We start from the raw sequence: 14506 nt of genomic DNA on the forward strand, positions 1-14506 counted from the left end.
AGCCTACAGGGGACACTTCTCATTTAAGCCACCATGGCATTGTTGAAAAATTGGAATATACTGGGCAAGGTGACACAGGCCTTTAATTCCAGTATTCAGAAGCCACAGGCAAATGTAGCCTTGTGAGTCCAGCCTGGTCTACATAGCGAGTTCCAGAATAGCCAGGGCTATGTAGAGAGATCCTGTCTCAAAACAAACCAAAACCAAAAACCAAAAACCAAAAACCCCCCTCAAAACCCAATGAAAGAAAAAAATAGGAATAAATGTGACACTACTTAGCATAGAACTTGACACATACTGTATGCTTTATAACATTATAAATGATTAATTCGGGTAACACTAGCTGAATTTACAGCCTTTGTATTCAACTGTGTACGTTCAGACTTCACAGAAGCCTGTGCATATCTCTTATCAGCTCTGCCCAGCTGTATGTTTTCCATTGCCCATAGGAATGAGAGGAAAGATTTATTGTAAGCCGGGAGGAAACACTGCTGGAAAGGCAGCAGAAACAGTAAATGGCCTTTGACTGACACCAAAGTTTGAGTTTTATTCTGTAAGCAGAATGGTGACACTAGAATTAATCAAGATAACACCAGTTTCTGTTATAGCATATGAAAGGAACAAAGGGCCAGAGCCACCGGGAGCAGCAATTATGCCAAGGCTTTTCGGTTCTATGACTCGATACCAAACACCATAATAATGAAGTACCTGGTACTAAAACCTTCTGGGGGAGATTATGGAGGGGTCAAGGGGATGTGAATCAGCTGGCCCTGAGGCTCACACATGTATAGTCTGCTGTAACACTCCCCTGTGCCACCAAACACACATGTGACTTTCAGTCTCCTTTTGATTTTTTTAAAATGTTTTTATCCTTTCGTCTTATAGTTGTCAATTTATGATAAACCAAGAGAGTTAAGTTTTAGATATTTTGATGTCAATACTGCCAACTAAGACTGGCATTGTGGCACAAGTCCATAATCCCAGCCCTTGGGAGACTAGAGCAGAATGATCACCAGGCCAGATCCAGGCCAGCACCAGGTTGTGTGGCAAGGCCCTGCCTAAAAAGGAAAGGAAAGAAACCTAACAACCACTGCCACTACCACGATAAAGTGCTGCCAGACATTAAAGCAGAACTGTTGAAATAAGAATTAAAAATTCAGACTCAGATATAAGTAATCAAATTTCAGTACCTAGTGTTCACTTTGGAAGGACTGAAAAAGCTTATCAGATACTAAGTGAAGGCTGAGAGCAGACTTTCCCAGAAGTAAAACGGTGAGAGGTGAGAGAAGGTGGGTATTGATTCTCACATATGCTGGAGAGAAATCTGGGGAAGGTTAGGAAAGCCAGGGGTCTTGGATTTAGTAATGAGGTCATTACTGAAGTTGTAAGCTGCTCTGAGAGAGGGGATCTAATTGTGTCTCAAAAGGACTGGTGGAAAGACAAGGGGATGAAGTGACAGCTGAAGACAACAGAGCAGTGGGTTGCAGAGCATCTCATTATAGTCTTCAACCAAACACAGGACAACAGAAGACAGACCTGTAACTACAGAGGAAACCAGAAACTCTCTAAGGTGATCAGATTGATTATGTAATTACTATAATTTTCATTAGCCTTGTTGCTAATATAACCCGAAAGGCTCTCTGTGATCCCTGTTTTTATTCTTTCTTCCCTGCATTCAAAGCTACTTTCTCTAAAAGCCTCCTGCTTTTTTTTTTCTGTTACAATTTGCTGTTACTTTGGTGAACCAATTGCTGTACCTTCTCACATAGACTTTAAATTCTCCATAAATTACTTCCACGTACTCAAGGCTGGTGTTAACAGTTCCTTTCTCTGATCCCCACTGCATTTGTACTTTATCTTTCATTTCTACCACCTATCTCCTTGTTGGGTAACTGACCTATATGCTATAAATGCTAAAAACCAAGTAAGTTTGTAAGGCTTTATGTCACCCAATGTTTTTTTAAAAATGCGTACGATGTAATGCATTAAACACTTATTTTTGTAATGTAATACTCCCTTCTGTGATGTCACTAAGGCATGGTGAACTGATGTGTGGCCCACATTTTGTAACCCTAGTACTCTGGAGGATAAGAAAGGGGATCTAGAATTTGGGGCCTGATTGGGTTACCAAGGGAATTATAAACAAAAAACCCAATCCAAACCAAGAAAACAAAACAGAACAAAAAAAATCAACCCCCCCCAATAAAAACCTTTCAAATTATAAAACTAAAGCATATATAATTTTTTAAAAGCTCTAATCTTTCAGGACCGTCAGGGCCACACAGAAAAACCCTGGAACGGGGTTCAAGGATATAATGTTATTTAGTGTAATTCTCTATTTGATTCCTAAGTAGAGTGGGTTCCTTTACTTTGTTGTTTTTTAAAGCAGTTATCTTTTCTGGCTAAAGTATTAAGAAGCAAGGAAAACCTTTTAAAAAATAAATAACTGACCTTAAACCAATTAAAGTTTCATAGCAGTGCAAGAATCCAAGTTTTAATCTATTTTTTTAGGACTTTTGGCTTTCCAGAGAGAGTGCAGGAGAGACGACCCCAGCACCTGGTTCAGGTTGATTACAACCAACCTGGGACAATTTAGCATAAAAGGCTCATTTTGTATGAACACTTGTGGAAAGAAAGTAATGGTGGTAAGGATAAAAACCTTTCAGGAAAATCCCGCCAATTTGCATTGTTCTTTGGGGAATAGGCTTTCAAAAGCCAAGGAACAAAAGAGGATTTGCTTTTCCAATCCCCTGAAGCGGCTACAGGGAGAACCAAAGCTCTTTATAAACTGGGGGAGGGGCTGAAGTCTAGCGGAGATGGAGAACGCGCGGGGGCTCCAAGCCTGATTTGCCTATGAATCCGGTTCTGAAATATCTGTAATCAAAGACGCTCAACAGCATCAGAACAGACCTACATTCTTCCCACCCCGGTCGAGATAAAATGGGGATGGATGGAAGGAGGCAGAGCTTGTGCAGGCGAAGGGCTCTGGGGAAGAGCCCGCCACCTGTGCGGACTCTCCTAAGGGACCCAGGCATCCGCCGCCGTCCCAGCTGGCTTCCTCGGCCTTGAGAGCCGGCCTGGAAGCCAGCTCACAGAGCAGGAACGGGTTGTCATCCCCGGAAGGCAGGGAAAGGGGCTCGAAGCTGGAAGTTTGCACGGCAGTCGGTTCTGAACCAAGGAGACAGCAGAGGGAAACAGGCGCGGGCGCACGCGCCGGGGCAAACGCGCCCCCGAACGACTCGAGTGGCCTGCGCACGCGCGCCCAGCCCTGGCGCATGCGCAGACCAGCCCGCCCGGCGCGAGCGCGCGCGCGATATCGGGCCTGCCCTCCCTGCGCGAGCTCGCGTTCTCTGAGGACGCGCGTATCCTGGAGCTGCTGCTCGGGCGACCGGCGGGAGGGAGGGAGGCGGGACGCTGGGGACGCGGAGGCGAGGGGCGGGCCTGCCGGGGCGGGGCCGGGGAGGCGGAGAAAGTCGCTGTGGCCCCGAGTCCAGCCGCGAGTGCCCGGGCCGCGGAAGTGGCCGTTGTAAACTTCACCTCGTAGACTTTCTCCATCCTGGTCCTAGAGTACACCGGCTTTCCACAGGTGTCAGTCTGGCTCCTGAGGGTTGCCTGGCCTTCCACCCCGGGACCTGAAGCTGCCCGGGGGTCGTGGGTGTGCAGGTTGGACCACGCGAGTCCGAGGTAACCGCGGGCTGTGGGTGCGTGGAGGCGAGCGCCCGGGATCGGGAGGTGCTGAGGAGACGGGGCTTGCAGTGAGGACCGGGCTTCGGGCAGCTCGCTGGTGCAGGCACGCCTCCAGCTCTGTGGCGGCTGAGCATCCTAGGAGCTAACCGGAGGACCACTGGGGACTGGAGTCCTCGGAGCTCTTCGAGATCAGTGCCTAAAGATCACCACTTTTTCGTGTTTTACTCTCCTTTCGTTTAAATGCCAGCCACACATTAGGCAGCCTACAAACATTTGATAGCCAGAACAACGAGTTATGTCCGATTGCTTTCTGCAACTTACGCCTACCCACCAGGACGCTTAGAAAAGTCAGCTGTGAGTTTTTAAAGCTGAATCTTGTGTACAAGCGCCTTAAAAAAACTGTTTAATCCCTTACGATATTCATGTTAGGAAAATATATAAATTTTATTAGAGTCGATATCAGTTTCTAAGACTTTACACATCAATGTTTTATACTTCTCATGATATTATAGAAAAAAAAGCTACCGTTTTGTTATTTGCATTTAACAGTGCTTAGTAACCAGCAACCAGCGGTAGAGCCAGAAAAGAACGTGCTTTCAAGTGAAAGGCAGAGGGCTGCAGCCAGGGCAACCTGATCCTTGGAAAAGTGAAGGCAGTTGTCTTAGCTTGGAGCTTTCTGTGTAAATCCTGGCTCAGCCGTTATTAGCTGTGCCGGGCAAATCACCCAACTCCTGACCTGAAGGTTCTTTATGTCGGATAAGCAGAATGGGCTTGGTTTTTAGGGTTCCATTTAACTTTTGTTTCAGTTCCTTTCTCTTGGTCTTGTTTTATGGAAAGACTTCTTCAGTTCTCTTTTCAGGGGTGGGGTGAAAGGTGGTTGAGACTGAACGAGAATCATAGGCATGAAGAAAGTGTTTTGCTATTGAGCTGCACTTCAGCTCTCAAGTGCCCCCTTACCAACTGAAAAGTGTAATGTTGACACTTCCTACACAGGTGTGATTAATAAACACAAAACTGCATGGAGGGCGGGGGGATGGACTTGCTATTGGCGAATCCAAGCCCTTTACCCTAGAGTTGAAAAAGGCAGAATGACCTAAGAACAAGTAGTGGGCCAAGGAAACAATATATATATATATTTTTTTAAGACAAGCAGGAAGACATACCTGTTTCTTTTTTTTTTTTATTTCTTTATTTTACATATGAGTGCTCTATTTTGCGTATACATCTGCCTGACAGAAGAGGGCACCGAATTTCATTATAGATGGTTGTGAGCCACCATGTGGTTGCTGGGAATTGAACCTAGGACCTCTGGAAGAGTAGACAGTGCTCTTAACCTCTGAGCCATCTCTTCAGCCCCCAGGAAACAATATTATTTGGTTAGACACCCAAACTGAGAAGATAGTGGAATAGTGTCATGGACACAGGTTCCTTTTATCATTAATCAAGAGTGAAAAGGCAGAGGGGCTGGCTTAAATACTTGATTACACCTGGTGCTTGTTGGTGAGTTGGCGGTCATCAGTTTGAAGGGGGAGGAAGGAGAGAGAAGGCTGTGTGGCATAGGCTTTTCTAGATAAACAAAATACCACTGGGCTGTTTTCTTTGTACAGAATCATTAGAAATCAAGGCATGAGTATGAGTTTTAATTCTTCTAGTGGATGTCTTGGTGCAAGTCACTCAAACTTTGGAAAACTCAGTTTTATTGTCTGTGAAATGTGCAAGTAGTTTCTCAAGATTAAAGAGAGGATGAGGTCAAGAACGATTAGCGGTGGACGTGGCTCATGCTGACTTTTCACCCACCCGTGCTTTTCCCTTTTATCTGGGAAGACTGGTTGAAAGGGTAGGTACATTATGGAGGAACAAGTAGAAGATTTAAATGGGAGGTAGGAAAACTTATGCCGAGATGGCCGAGGAGTGAGAAACGACTGGGGTTAATAATTGGTAAGTACCAACTTTGCTTTTGTAAAATTTGGGGTAATTTTTTTTTCTTTAAGGAACTTTTTCTTGAAGTACAGTCTAATTGTTCTGTAATCTTTCTTGAATTGTCTTTATTTTGTGGTGCTGGGAATTGCACTTAGATTTTCTTATTCAGGGACTTGTATTATCCTTAGCTCGCTCTATCTATCTATCTATCTATCTATCTATCTATCTATCTATCTTCCTCCCTTTCTCCCTTTCTTTTTTTCATGTTATCCCTAACTGATTATTTTTTCCTCTCAGATTTATTTTTATTCTGTGTATGTGGGTGTTTTGCCTACATGTCTATACACCATGTGTAGGCAATACAGTACCGTCAGAAGCCGGAAGAGGGCTTTGGGTCTTCTGAACTGGATTTACAGATGGTTGTAAGATGCCATGGGGGTGCTGGAATTTGAACTTGGTTCTCTGGAAGCAGCCAGCAATCCTTAATGGCTTAACCATCTCTATGGCCTCCTCTTTACAAAAGTATAATTTTACTTATTGTTATTGTGTGTGAGTGCATGTACATATTTTGGGGGGGGGCATGGCTATGCTACTCAGTACATGTGGAGATCACAGGTTAACTTTGTGGAGCTGGTTTTCCCTCCTACCTTTCTGTGGAGTCTAGTGCTCATTAGGCTCATGTAGTAAGCACCTTTATCTGATGAGCTATCTTGTAGGCCCTCTTCTTGGTTATTATTAAAAACAATACAACATAAACTGATTTCATTATTATCATTTAAATTATGTGTATTTCTCTTTTGGGACATTTTTGTCATATTAGCTTTTATGTTCCTTTCAATTTAATTTTCATGACTTTTATTTTTAGTTCTGACTCTTGTCACCACACCACTTAAATGTTTCCCTCTGTGAGATAGTGTCTCACCATGTAGCCCTGGGTGGCCTGGACCTCACTGTGTAGACAAGGCTGGCCTAAAATTCACAGAGATCTACTTGTCTCTGTCTTTCAGGTGCTGGGATTAAAGCCTGTGCCACCATGTTCAGCCTTATCTCACTTTTGAGGCTTTATTTTTCTTCACCTCTTCTTTTCCTTTCCTTTCTTCCCTGACAGGGGCTCACTGTGTATCTCTGGCTGGCTTGGAACTTGCTGGGTAGACCAGGATGGCCTAGAACTCACAGAGATCCCCAGAAATCCACCTGTCTCTCCTTCCAATTTCTGGGAGTAAAGGTATTGCCACAACATCTGTCATTTTGAGAGTGTCTTTGTCTCTCTGTGTCTGTGTCTTTCTCCTGCCCCAACCCACCCCCTCCCCCCTTTTTTAAACCAAGGCAAGGTTTCTCTGATAGCCCTGGCTGTCCTGGAACTCTCTCTATAGAACATGCTGGACTCAAACTCAGAGATCTGCTTGCTTCTGCCTTCTGTCTCTTGAGAGCTGGGATTAAAAGCATTGTAGCACCATACCCCTTGTCTCTTTCTTGTCTTTGCCTTTTCCTGATGTTTTCAAGTTATTTTGAAGCAATTATATTTTCATTAGTCTTGTGGGTATATCTTTCATACTTTTCATTTATGTAGGGTATTGTTTTTTCTATACTCTCTGACCTCCTGCCCTTTTGCTTGCTTGCTTGCTTGCTTATTTATTTATTTATTTATTTATTGTGAGACAGGGTTTCTCTGTGTAGCCTTGACTGTCTTGGAACTCACTCTGTAGACCTGGCTGGCCTCGAATTCAGAGATTCACCTGCTTCTGCCTCTCTTGTGCTGAGATTAAAGGTGTACCCCAACACTCTTGCTTATTTTTATGGTAGGTAGATAGACCTACAACTTGAGAGTGAGGCAAGGCTCAGGTAAGCTTCTCTAACTTCATAAAACAACTTTATAAAGTTGTTTCTAATTATGTATTAATGCTGTGGGAGCTTGCTTTTGAGATCTTTCTGTTTCCTCCTCGAGTTTAGTTGGAACATCATCCCCCCGTTCTGCTCTGCTTAAATTTTAGCCACAGAAGTTTTTCTTCAGTCCAGGAAGAACCTTAAGAGGACTGTTTTGAGAATTCATCAGGGCTGAGCCAGCTCTTTCATGATTGCTCTATGATGTGTGTTTCAAGTGCCCACTGTTAGAATGGGCAAAGTTTTGATCTGCTGCTCTCAAATTGGCCTTTAATAAATACCTGTTTTCTTCCCAAGGTTCTGTCAGATACAACCTTGTCCCTTTGTGTTCTCCCACTGCTTCTCTGTAGCTTTCTTGGCTGATGGTGTTTCACTAAGTGCTATCTATGGTGTTATCTAACTAGTTGCCTTATTTGTTTGTTTGTTTGTTTGTTTGTTTATTTAAGTTTTGCCAGACAGGGTTTTTCTGTGTAGCCAGGCTGTCCTGAAACTTACTCTAGATCACGCTGTCCTCGATGCCTCTACCTCCCTAGTGCTGAGATTAAAGGTGTGTGCCACCATTGCCTACCTAGTTGCCTTCGTCTTACAGATTCCCTTATTTAAATTAATAAGGAAATTATGTTATAGAAAAACAAAACAAAACAAAACAAAACAAAAAGCCAGGTTTGGCAACTCCCAGCACCTGGGAAGTGGGGGCAGGAAGATCAGTAGTTGAAGGCGGGTCTTGGCTACATAGCAAATTCAAGCCCAACCTGAGCTTCATGAGATTTTGTCTCAAAAAATAAATAAAAAAATCAACCAGCTAGGTGTGGTGACTTACACTTCTAATCCTAGTGTTCAGAGGCAGGAGCAGGCAGATATTGGAGGGTGAGGCCAGCCTGCTCTACATATTGAGTTCTAGACCAGATAGGGCTACACAGTGAGATCCTATCGCAAAAACAAACAAAACAAAAAACAAAACAAAATAAAGTCAGTCAACAAACCAACCAAACCTCCCCAAACCAAAAACAAAAATAAAAACAAAAACCAAGGAAAAACAAATCAAAAGTCTTAAAATCAAGATGCTTGAAGCCAGAGGTGCTTTGAAAATCCATTCTTCTATTGTACTCTTCTGCTATTCAGCTTTAAAAACTTTTACCCTTGTATGAGTATTTTCAAACCATCAATATTAATTTTATACTGTTGTATAGCAAGTTACCACAAACTTAATGTTTCAAAACTTTGCAGACTTTGAACATAAATGTCCTGGCTTTTCAGACTGCATTTTGCTGTGTAGCCCATGATGGACTAGAATTTGGGAACCTCCTGCTTTAGTCTCCCAAGTGTGGGGATTACAGGTACCCCTACCACAGCTGGCCAACAGCATGCTTCCATTATCTGAGTCTGTATGGTTTACTAGTCCTGGTGCAGTGTAGCTGGGCACTCTGCTTGGGACTTACAAGGTGTTTTCTTTTTTTTTTTCTTGTTTTTAAAAAAAATTATTTTATTTTATGTGCATTAGTGTGAAGGTGTCAGATCCCTTGGAATTGGGGGCATAGATAGTTGTTAGCTGCCATGTGGGTGCTGCCACCCGGGTCCTTTGGAAGAGCAGACAGTGCTCTTAACCACTGAGCCATCTCTCCAGCCCCACAAGGTATTTTCAAGATGCTGAAAAGGTGTTTTCAAGGGCTGTATTTTTACCTGTAGCAGACTGGGTAGACATTGACCCTTACTCAGGTCCTTTTCTCTTGTGTGTTGCCTGCTTGAGAGATCTAGTTGTATGTTAGCTGCTGGGTGTAGGCCATGAGGTTGCTTGCATTTCCCTGTGGCTCTCCCTTTAGGTAGTTCATAGCATGGTGATTTTCTTCTTTAAGGATGGTAAACATTTTGGTTTTTGTGTGCTGGGGTTTGAAGACAGGGTTCTTCTGCTCGTATCCTGCAAGTGCTGTTCCATGAGCTGTACACCCATAGGCAAGTCTTACAATTATAGCAGTGTCACCCTGTCCTCTTTGCCACAGAAGCAAGTCACTGGTTGCTCCTTGTCGGGTGCAGGACATAAGAAAATCTGTAACCCTCTCCACTGGGTGAGGTGGGGACCATCTGTTCACCCTGTGATCTGTGTGATGAGCTGATCTGGCGATTGAAGCTACACTCTGTGGGCTCTAGAGAAGCCTATGTCTGGTAGACTGTAGATTTGAATATGTTAGGTGTCTGAATACACCGAAAAAATGAGTTCTTTCAATCTGCTTTTATTCAGACAAGTTCAATAAATTTGATAAATTATTTCTTCCCCCTTTTCTTCCCAAGACAAAGAAACACAAACAAAAATGAACATTTTTAAGGTTTTACTATCTAAAAAATTTCTAGCTGGTTGTGGTGGCGCACACCGGTAGGATTTGCTGAAGGAGGCAGAGGCAGGAGGATCATGAGTTCAAGGCCAGCCTCAGCTACTCCTGAAGAGACCTAATTGACTAGGATCAGAAGGAAGGAAAAGAAGATGTCCCCTATCAGTGGACTTGGGGAGGGGCATGCATGCAGAGGGTGGAGGAAGGGAGGGATTGGGACGGGAGGAGGGAGGGAACCACAGGGGGGATACAAAATGAATAAAGTGTAATTAATAAAGAATTAAGAAAAAAGAAAAAAATTTTCTAGGGGCTGGAGAGATGGCTCAGGGGTTGAGCATTCAGTGCTCTTCTGGACCACTTGAGTTTAGTTCTCAGCACCGAAATGATGGCTCACAACCATATTAAATTCTAGGTCCAGGGGATTTGACTTCCTCTGTTGGCCTCTGAGGATACCATGTCATGCACTGACATACATGCAAGCAAATCACCACGTTGTACACATTTCAATGAATAAATAAAAATTAAAAAATTAAAGTTACTTTAAATTTTTTTTTATTATTTTTTAAAATTTATTCCCTTTGTATCCCAGCTCTGGTCCTCTTCCCTCATCTCTCAATCTCTTCCTCCCTTAAAGTTTTTTTTTTTTTTTTTTGGTGTGTGCTGGTGAGGATCAAGTTCAGAATCTCCATGCTTGTTAAGTGGGTGCCCTACCATTGTCTTGCATCTCTAGTCCTTCTAAAATTCTTTTCCCAGAGGGATTTTTAAAGTTATTATTGTTATTATTATCAATTTATCCAATTTGTATCCCGGCTGTGGCCCCCTCCCTTATCTCCTCCCAATCCCAGAGGGATATTTTTATGTCTTTGGAGTACATCTGTGCACATGCATGTGTGGAGATAGTGCACGTACGTATTGCCTTCTTGCTCCCTTCCCTCGCAATAGAAGCCTTTGCTGGGTTGGAGAGATGGCTCAGGGACTAAGAGCACATGTTACTCTTGCATAGAATCCAGGTTCAAGTCCCAGCATCCACTTGATGCCCAGAAGTGTCTATTACTCCAGTCCCAGGAAATTTCACACTCTTGACCTCCACGGGCACCAGGCAGGCACACGGTGCACATATTTTACCCTTAGACAAAACGCTCATATAATATAAAATGATAAAACTTAAAAACAAAAGAAAATCCTTTGCTGTGTGTGCTAGGGATCCCTGGACATGAAGGACAGAAGAGTCTGTTTCTGCTAGATTCCAACTCTTCTTCCAAATGAAGGTGGCTTGTTTGGGGTCTGATCTTTGGGAGCATCCTGGTTATGTGAAAAGATTTTGGAACTCATAATGCCCCCCAACAAACAAATAGACAAAAAAACCCAAACAACCAAAAAACCAACCAACCAAACCAAGGCCCCCAAACCCAAACCAAACCAACCTCTCCAAAACATGGCTGAGTGCTGCTGTTCTCTTCTCCCCATTCCCCTAATGGAAGACTGGTCTTGGAGAAGTTGGTTAGCTTCTCTGCCCCAGCTTACTTTCTTTCATGCAAGCAAGGGTAACAAAGGCAGGTAAGGTCATGAGCAGCTGCACCTTTTGAATAATCTCTGACCTTGCAGCAAGAGCTTGGGCTTTGGAATCTTAGTTAGGATTGGGCATTTGGTCATTTAATTCCTTTGTTCAGGATATTTCTACTCTCTGTGTCCTCACTTTGTCCATTGAACAGCGGACAGTTTTTTGATTGCAGTGCTGTAGGGAGCAGAGTTCTGGATGCTGCAGTGGGCTCTCAGTAGGTGAGTGACAGTGCTTGTCACTACTCTTAATTTTAGGTTTTTAGGTCACTGGAGAAATTAGAATTTTCTTTTCTGGACTTGGCTAAAATTTCATCCTGTTTTCCATGAACCACATTATTCTTTCAGCTGTGTGAGTCACTGTGTGGTGGAAACAGTATTTTTCAGCACTGGGGTTTTGTTTTGGCCTTTATCTGAGTAGCTTGCTTTTGTGGTCTCTTCTGGGGCCTGGTTAGTGGGGCAAAGGCAGAACATGTTGCTATCTCTTCTCCTTCTGTTTTTGTCTTTTGGGTACCTTTGTCACTCACCTTATCACTAAATGATTATTTTATTACATAGTTTTCCCAGACCAAATTACCCAGTCATTTCCCTTTATTGGGGATCATTAAGTTTTTCAGAATTCGGAGACTCATTAATAAAAAACTGATAGTGGCAGGCAGAGTCCTGATTGTGCTGTCTGTAGGATTTAGAAGGCAGGAGTTGTGGCAGTTAGCTCTCTTGTGGGCAGACGAAGGATGTTCAAAGACTTGAAATGTCTTGCCTAAGGCTATATACTTGTAAGGTGTTGGTTGGATCCTGCTTCAGGTAGTACTAGTGGTAACTTATTTCTCTAGTTGAAGATAGTGGTGTAGCTTTTTCCCTAGGACTCATTGGATATTTTTTTGTTTTGATTTTGTAAAAATAATTTATTTAATTAAAAAAAATTTTATGTATACTTAGTGTGAAGGTGTCAGATTCCTTGAAATTGGCATTACAGACAGTTGTGAACTGCCATGTGGGTGCTGGGAATTGAACCCAGGTCCTTTGGAAGAGCAGACAGCACTCTTAAGCACTGAACCATCTCTCCAGCCCCTGACTTATTGGATTCTTAACTATTGTGTTTTATTTCTTTTGAGTCTTTGAATAAAAATATCTGAAATTAGGAAGAAAATTATAACATAATTTGTTTGGGAGTATTTTGGCATCTTCAGTAACAACATTGTGTTAAAATATCTTATTTATTTAAACTGAATTTTCTGTCCCATGATTGGTATTATATATTCCTTTCCAAGTGCAAGGATAATTTGTCATTCTTATTTTTATTTAAGAATCCTAGCACCTGGTAGGCAGAGGTAGGTGGAACTCTGAGTTCAAGGCCAGCCTTGTCTACTGAGCTAGTTCTAGGTCAGCCAAGGCTACACAAAGAAACCCTGTCTTGAAAAACCAAAAAGGAAAAAAGAAAACAACTAAAGTTTAAAAGATTTTTAAAAACATTTTGCCTTTTTTTTCTTTTTGCCTCTAATGCTTTTTAAATAAAAAGCCCTATACTATTATCATTTGAAACTGAGTGTCATGTATTCCAGGCTGGCCTCGACCTTATTAGTAAGTGAGGATGACATTGAACTGGTCCCTCTGCCTCACTCAGGTGCTAGGCTTACAGGTGTATGTACCACATCCACTTATACAGCTGTACAGTATAGGTTTTTGGAATTACCTGTGTCCTGTTTTATAGAACAACTTAAAAATTAACAAATAGATTATAGATCAAAATAAAACCCATCCTCTCAGGATTCAAATATAAATTGCTGTTATATTGTTTATTATGTTAACAGACTTTAATCCATCTAACCTGTAAGTCACAGACATCACCGTGCGGAAATATATCATTAAGGAACTGTGGGGTCTTTTGAAAACATTGGAAGACTTACCATGAGTTTAAATACTTCAAGCAATGCCACTGCTGGGGACTCCCAAAGGTAAGCCTCCAGTCTCTTCCTTTAGTTGGAAAATGTTTTTGATTGCAAAAACCAGGGAGAATTAAGGGAGTGATGAAGCTAATTGCAAGGATTCTCTGGGATGGTTTAAGGAAGCAGGTTTGTGGGACTGAAAGAGCAGCAGCACCTTCTAAGTACAGTATTGGCTCTCAGGACCCCTTGTGTTCTTTTGTTAACTGGGATCATAAAGATCTATGTGTCCAAACTCTCTCCTCTCACTAGAGATTTGCTGATTCTCCATAATTTCCAAGTCTCTCCTCTATGTTTCTGCTGGCTATTATAACTGTTCTTGCCTTATCCTCTGTAGCTCTGCCTCCTTGCTTGCAGCTCTGACTGGACCACCTAAGCACTTTCCTGTTAGCTCTCCTTGCCAACTGCTTTTACGAGGTGTTCTTGAGTGCGCATTTCAAGAAGATGTATCTCATTGACATTGTTCCTCTTCTTTGTGCCACACATTTTCTTCTCTCCTTGGTAAGATGCGTTGTTTCATTGATGTCTGATGGATAGGGTTCACATGGACAGAAAGGACCATTTTGAAGGATGTAATTTTTTTTCTTAAGTGCATTTCTCAAGAAAATAAGTTTAGTAATTGAAACTAGCTTGTCATGGTGTCTGTTGTCCATAGTCTTTGCACCCAGGAAGCAGAGGTAGAGAGATTTTTGTGAGTTCAGGTAACCTAGAATATAGAGGAAATTTCAGATTAGCCGGGATTGCATGGTGAGGCCCTGCTCAAATTAATAAAGAACAAAACAGGAAACTAATTGTTAGAACTATAGTCACAGAACAAAGTGATATCAGCAGAGTATAAAACTAGAACATTTGGAGTTATAGTCTGTCAGTTGCCTTAAGTAAACTATTTAAAATATATTTTGCAACAGAATCTTTTTTTAATTTTATCTTTTTTTTTTTTTTGAGATAAGGTTTCTCTGTATAACCCTGGCTGTCCTTGGAATTAGCTCTGTAGTAGACCAGACTGGCCTCTGATTCATATCTATATGTCTCTGTCTCCTAGTTCTGGGATTAAAGCTGAAGCTGGGTAATTCTTCATACTTAGTTTGAGAAGGATTGATAGAGACTATGTATATGTAATCTTACCTCTTAGAATTAATTATGGATAATTATGTAAATATTTGTCCAGACCTTTTCTTATGAAGTGGCAATATA

General features: G+C 42.2%; 1 protein-coding gene across 1 annotated transcript in view; it reads left to right on the forward strand.

Annotated features, from left to right (window-relative positions):
* Nucleotides 1–3419: 3419 nt before the first annotated feature.
* The window catches only part of Ccdc171 (coiled-coil domain containing 171), a 324843-nt gene continuing 313756 nt past the window's right edge, over nucleotides 3420–14506 (forward strand). The window contains exons 1-2 of the mRNA XM_060365796.1: nucleotides 3420–3684; nucleotides 13181–13324. Coding sequence (XP_060221779.1) covers nucleotides 13278–13324 — 47 coding nt within the window. The 5' untranslated portion in view covers nucleotides 3420–3684; nucleotides 13181–13277. The remainder of the gene's footprint in view (nucleotides 3685–13180; nucleotides 13325–14506) is intronic.

The sequence above is a fragment of the Meriones unguiculatus genome, chromosome 12 (genome assembly GCF_030254825.1).
Source record: "Meriones unguiculatus strain TT.TT164.6M chromosome 12, Bangor_MerUng_6.1, whole genome shotgun sequence".
In the NCBI taxonomy this organism is placed as follows: Eukaryota; Metazoa; Chordata; class Mammalia; order Rodentia; family Muridae; genus Meriones; species Meriones unguiculatus.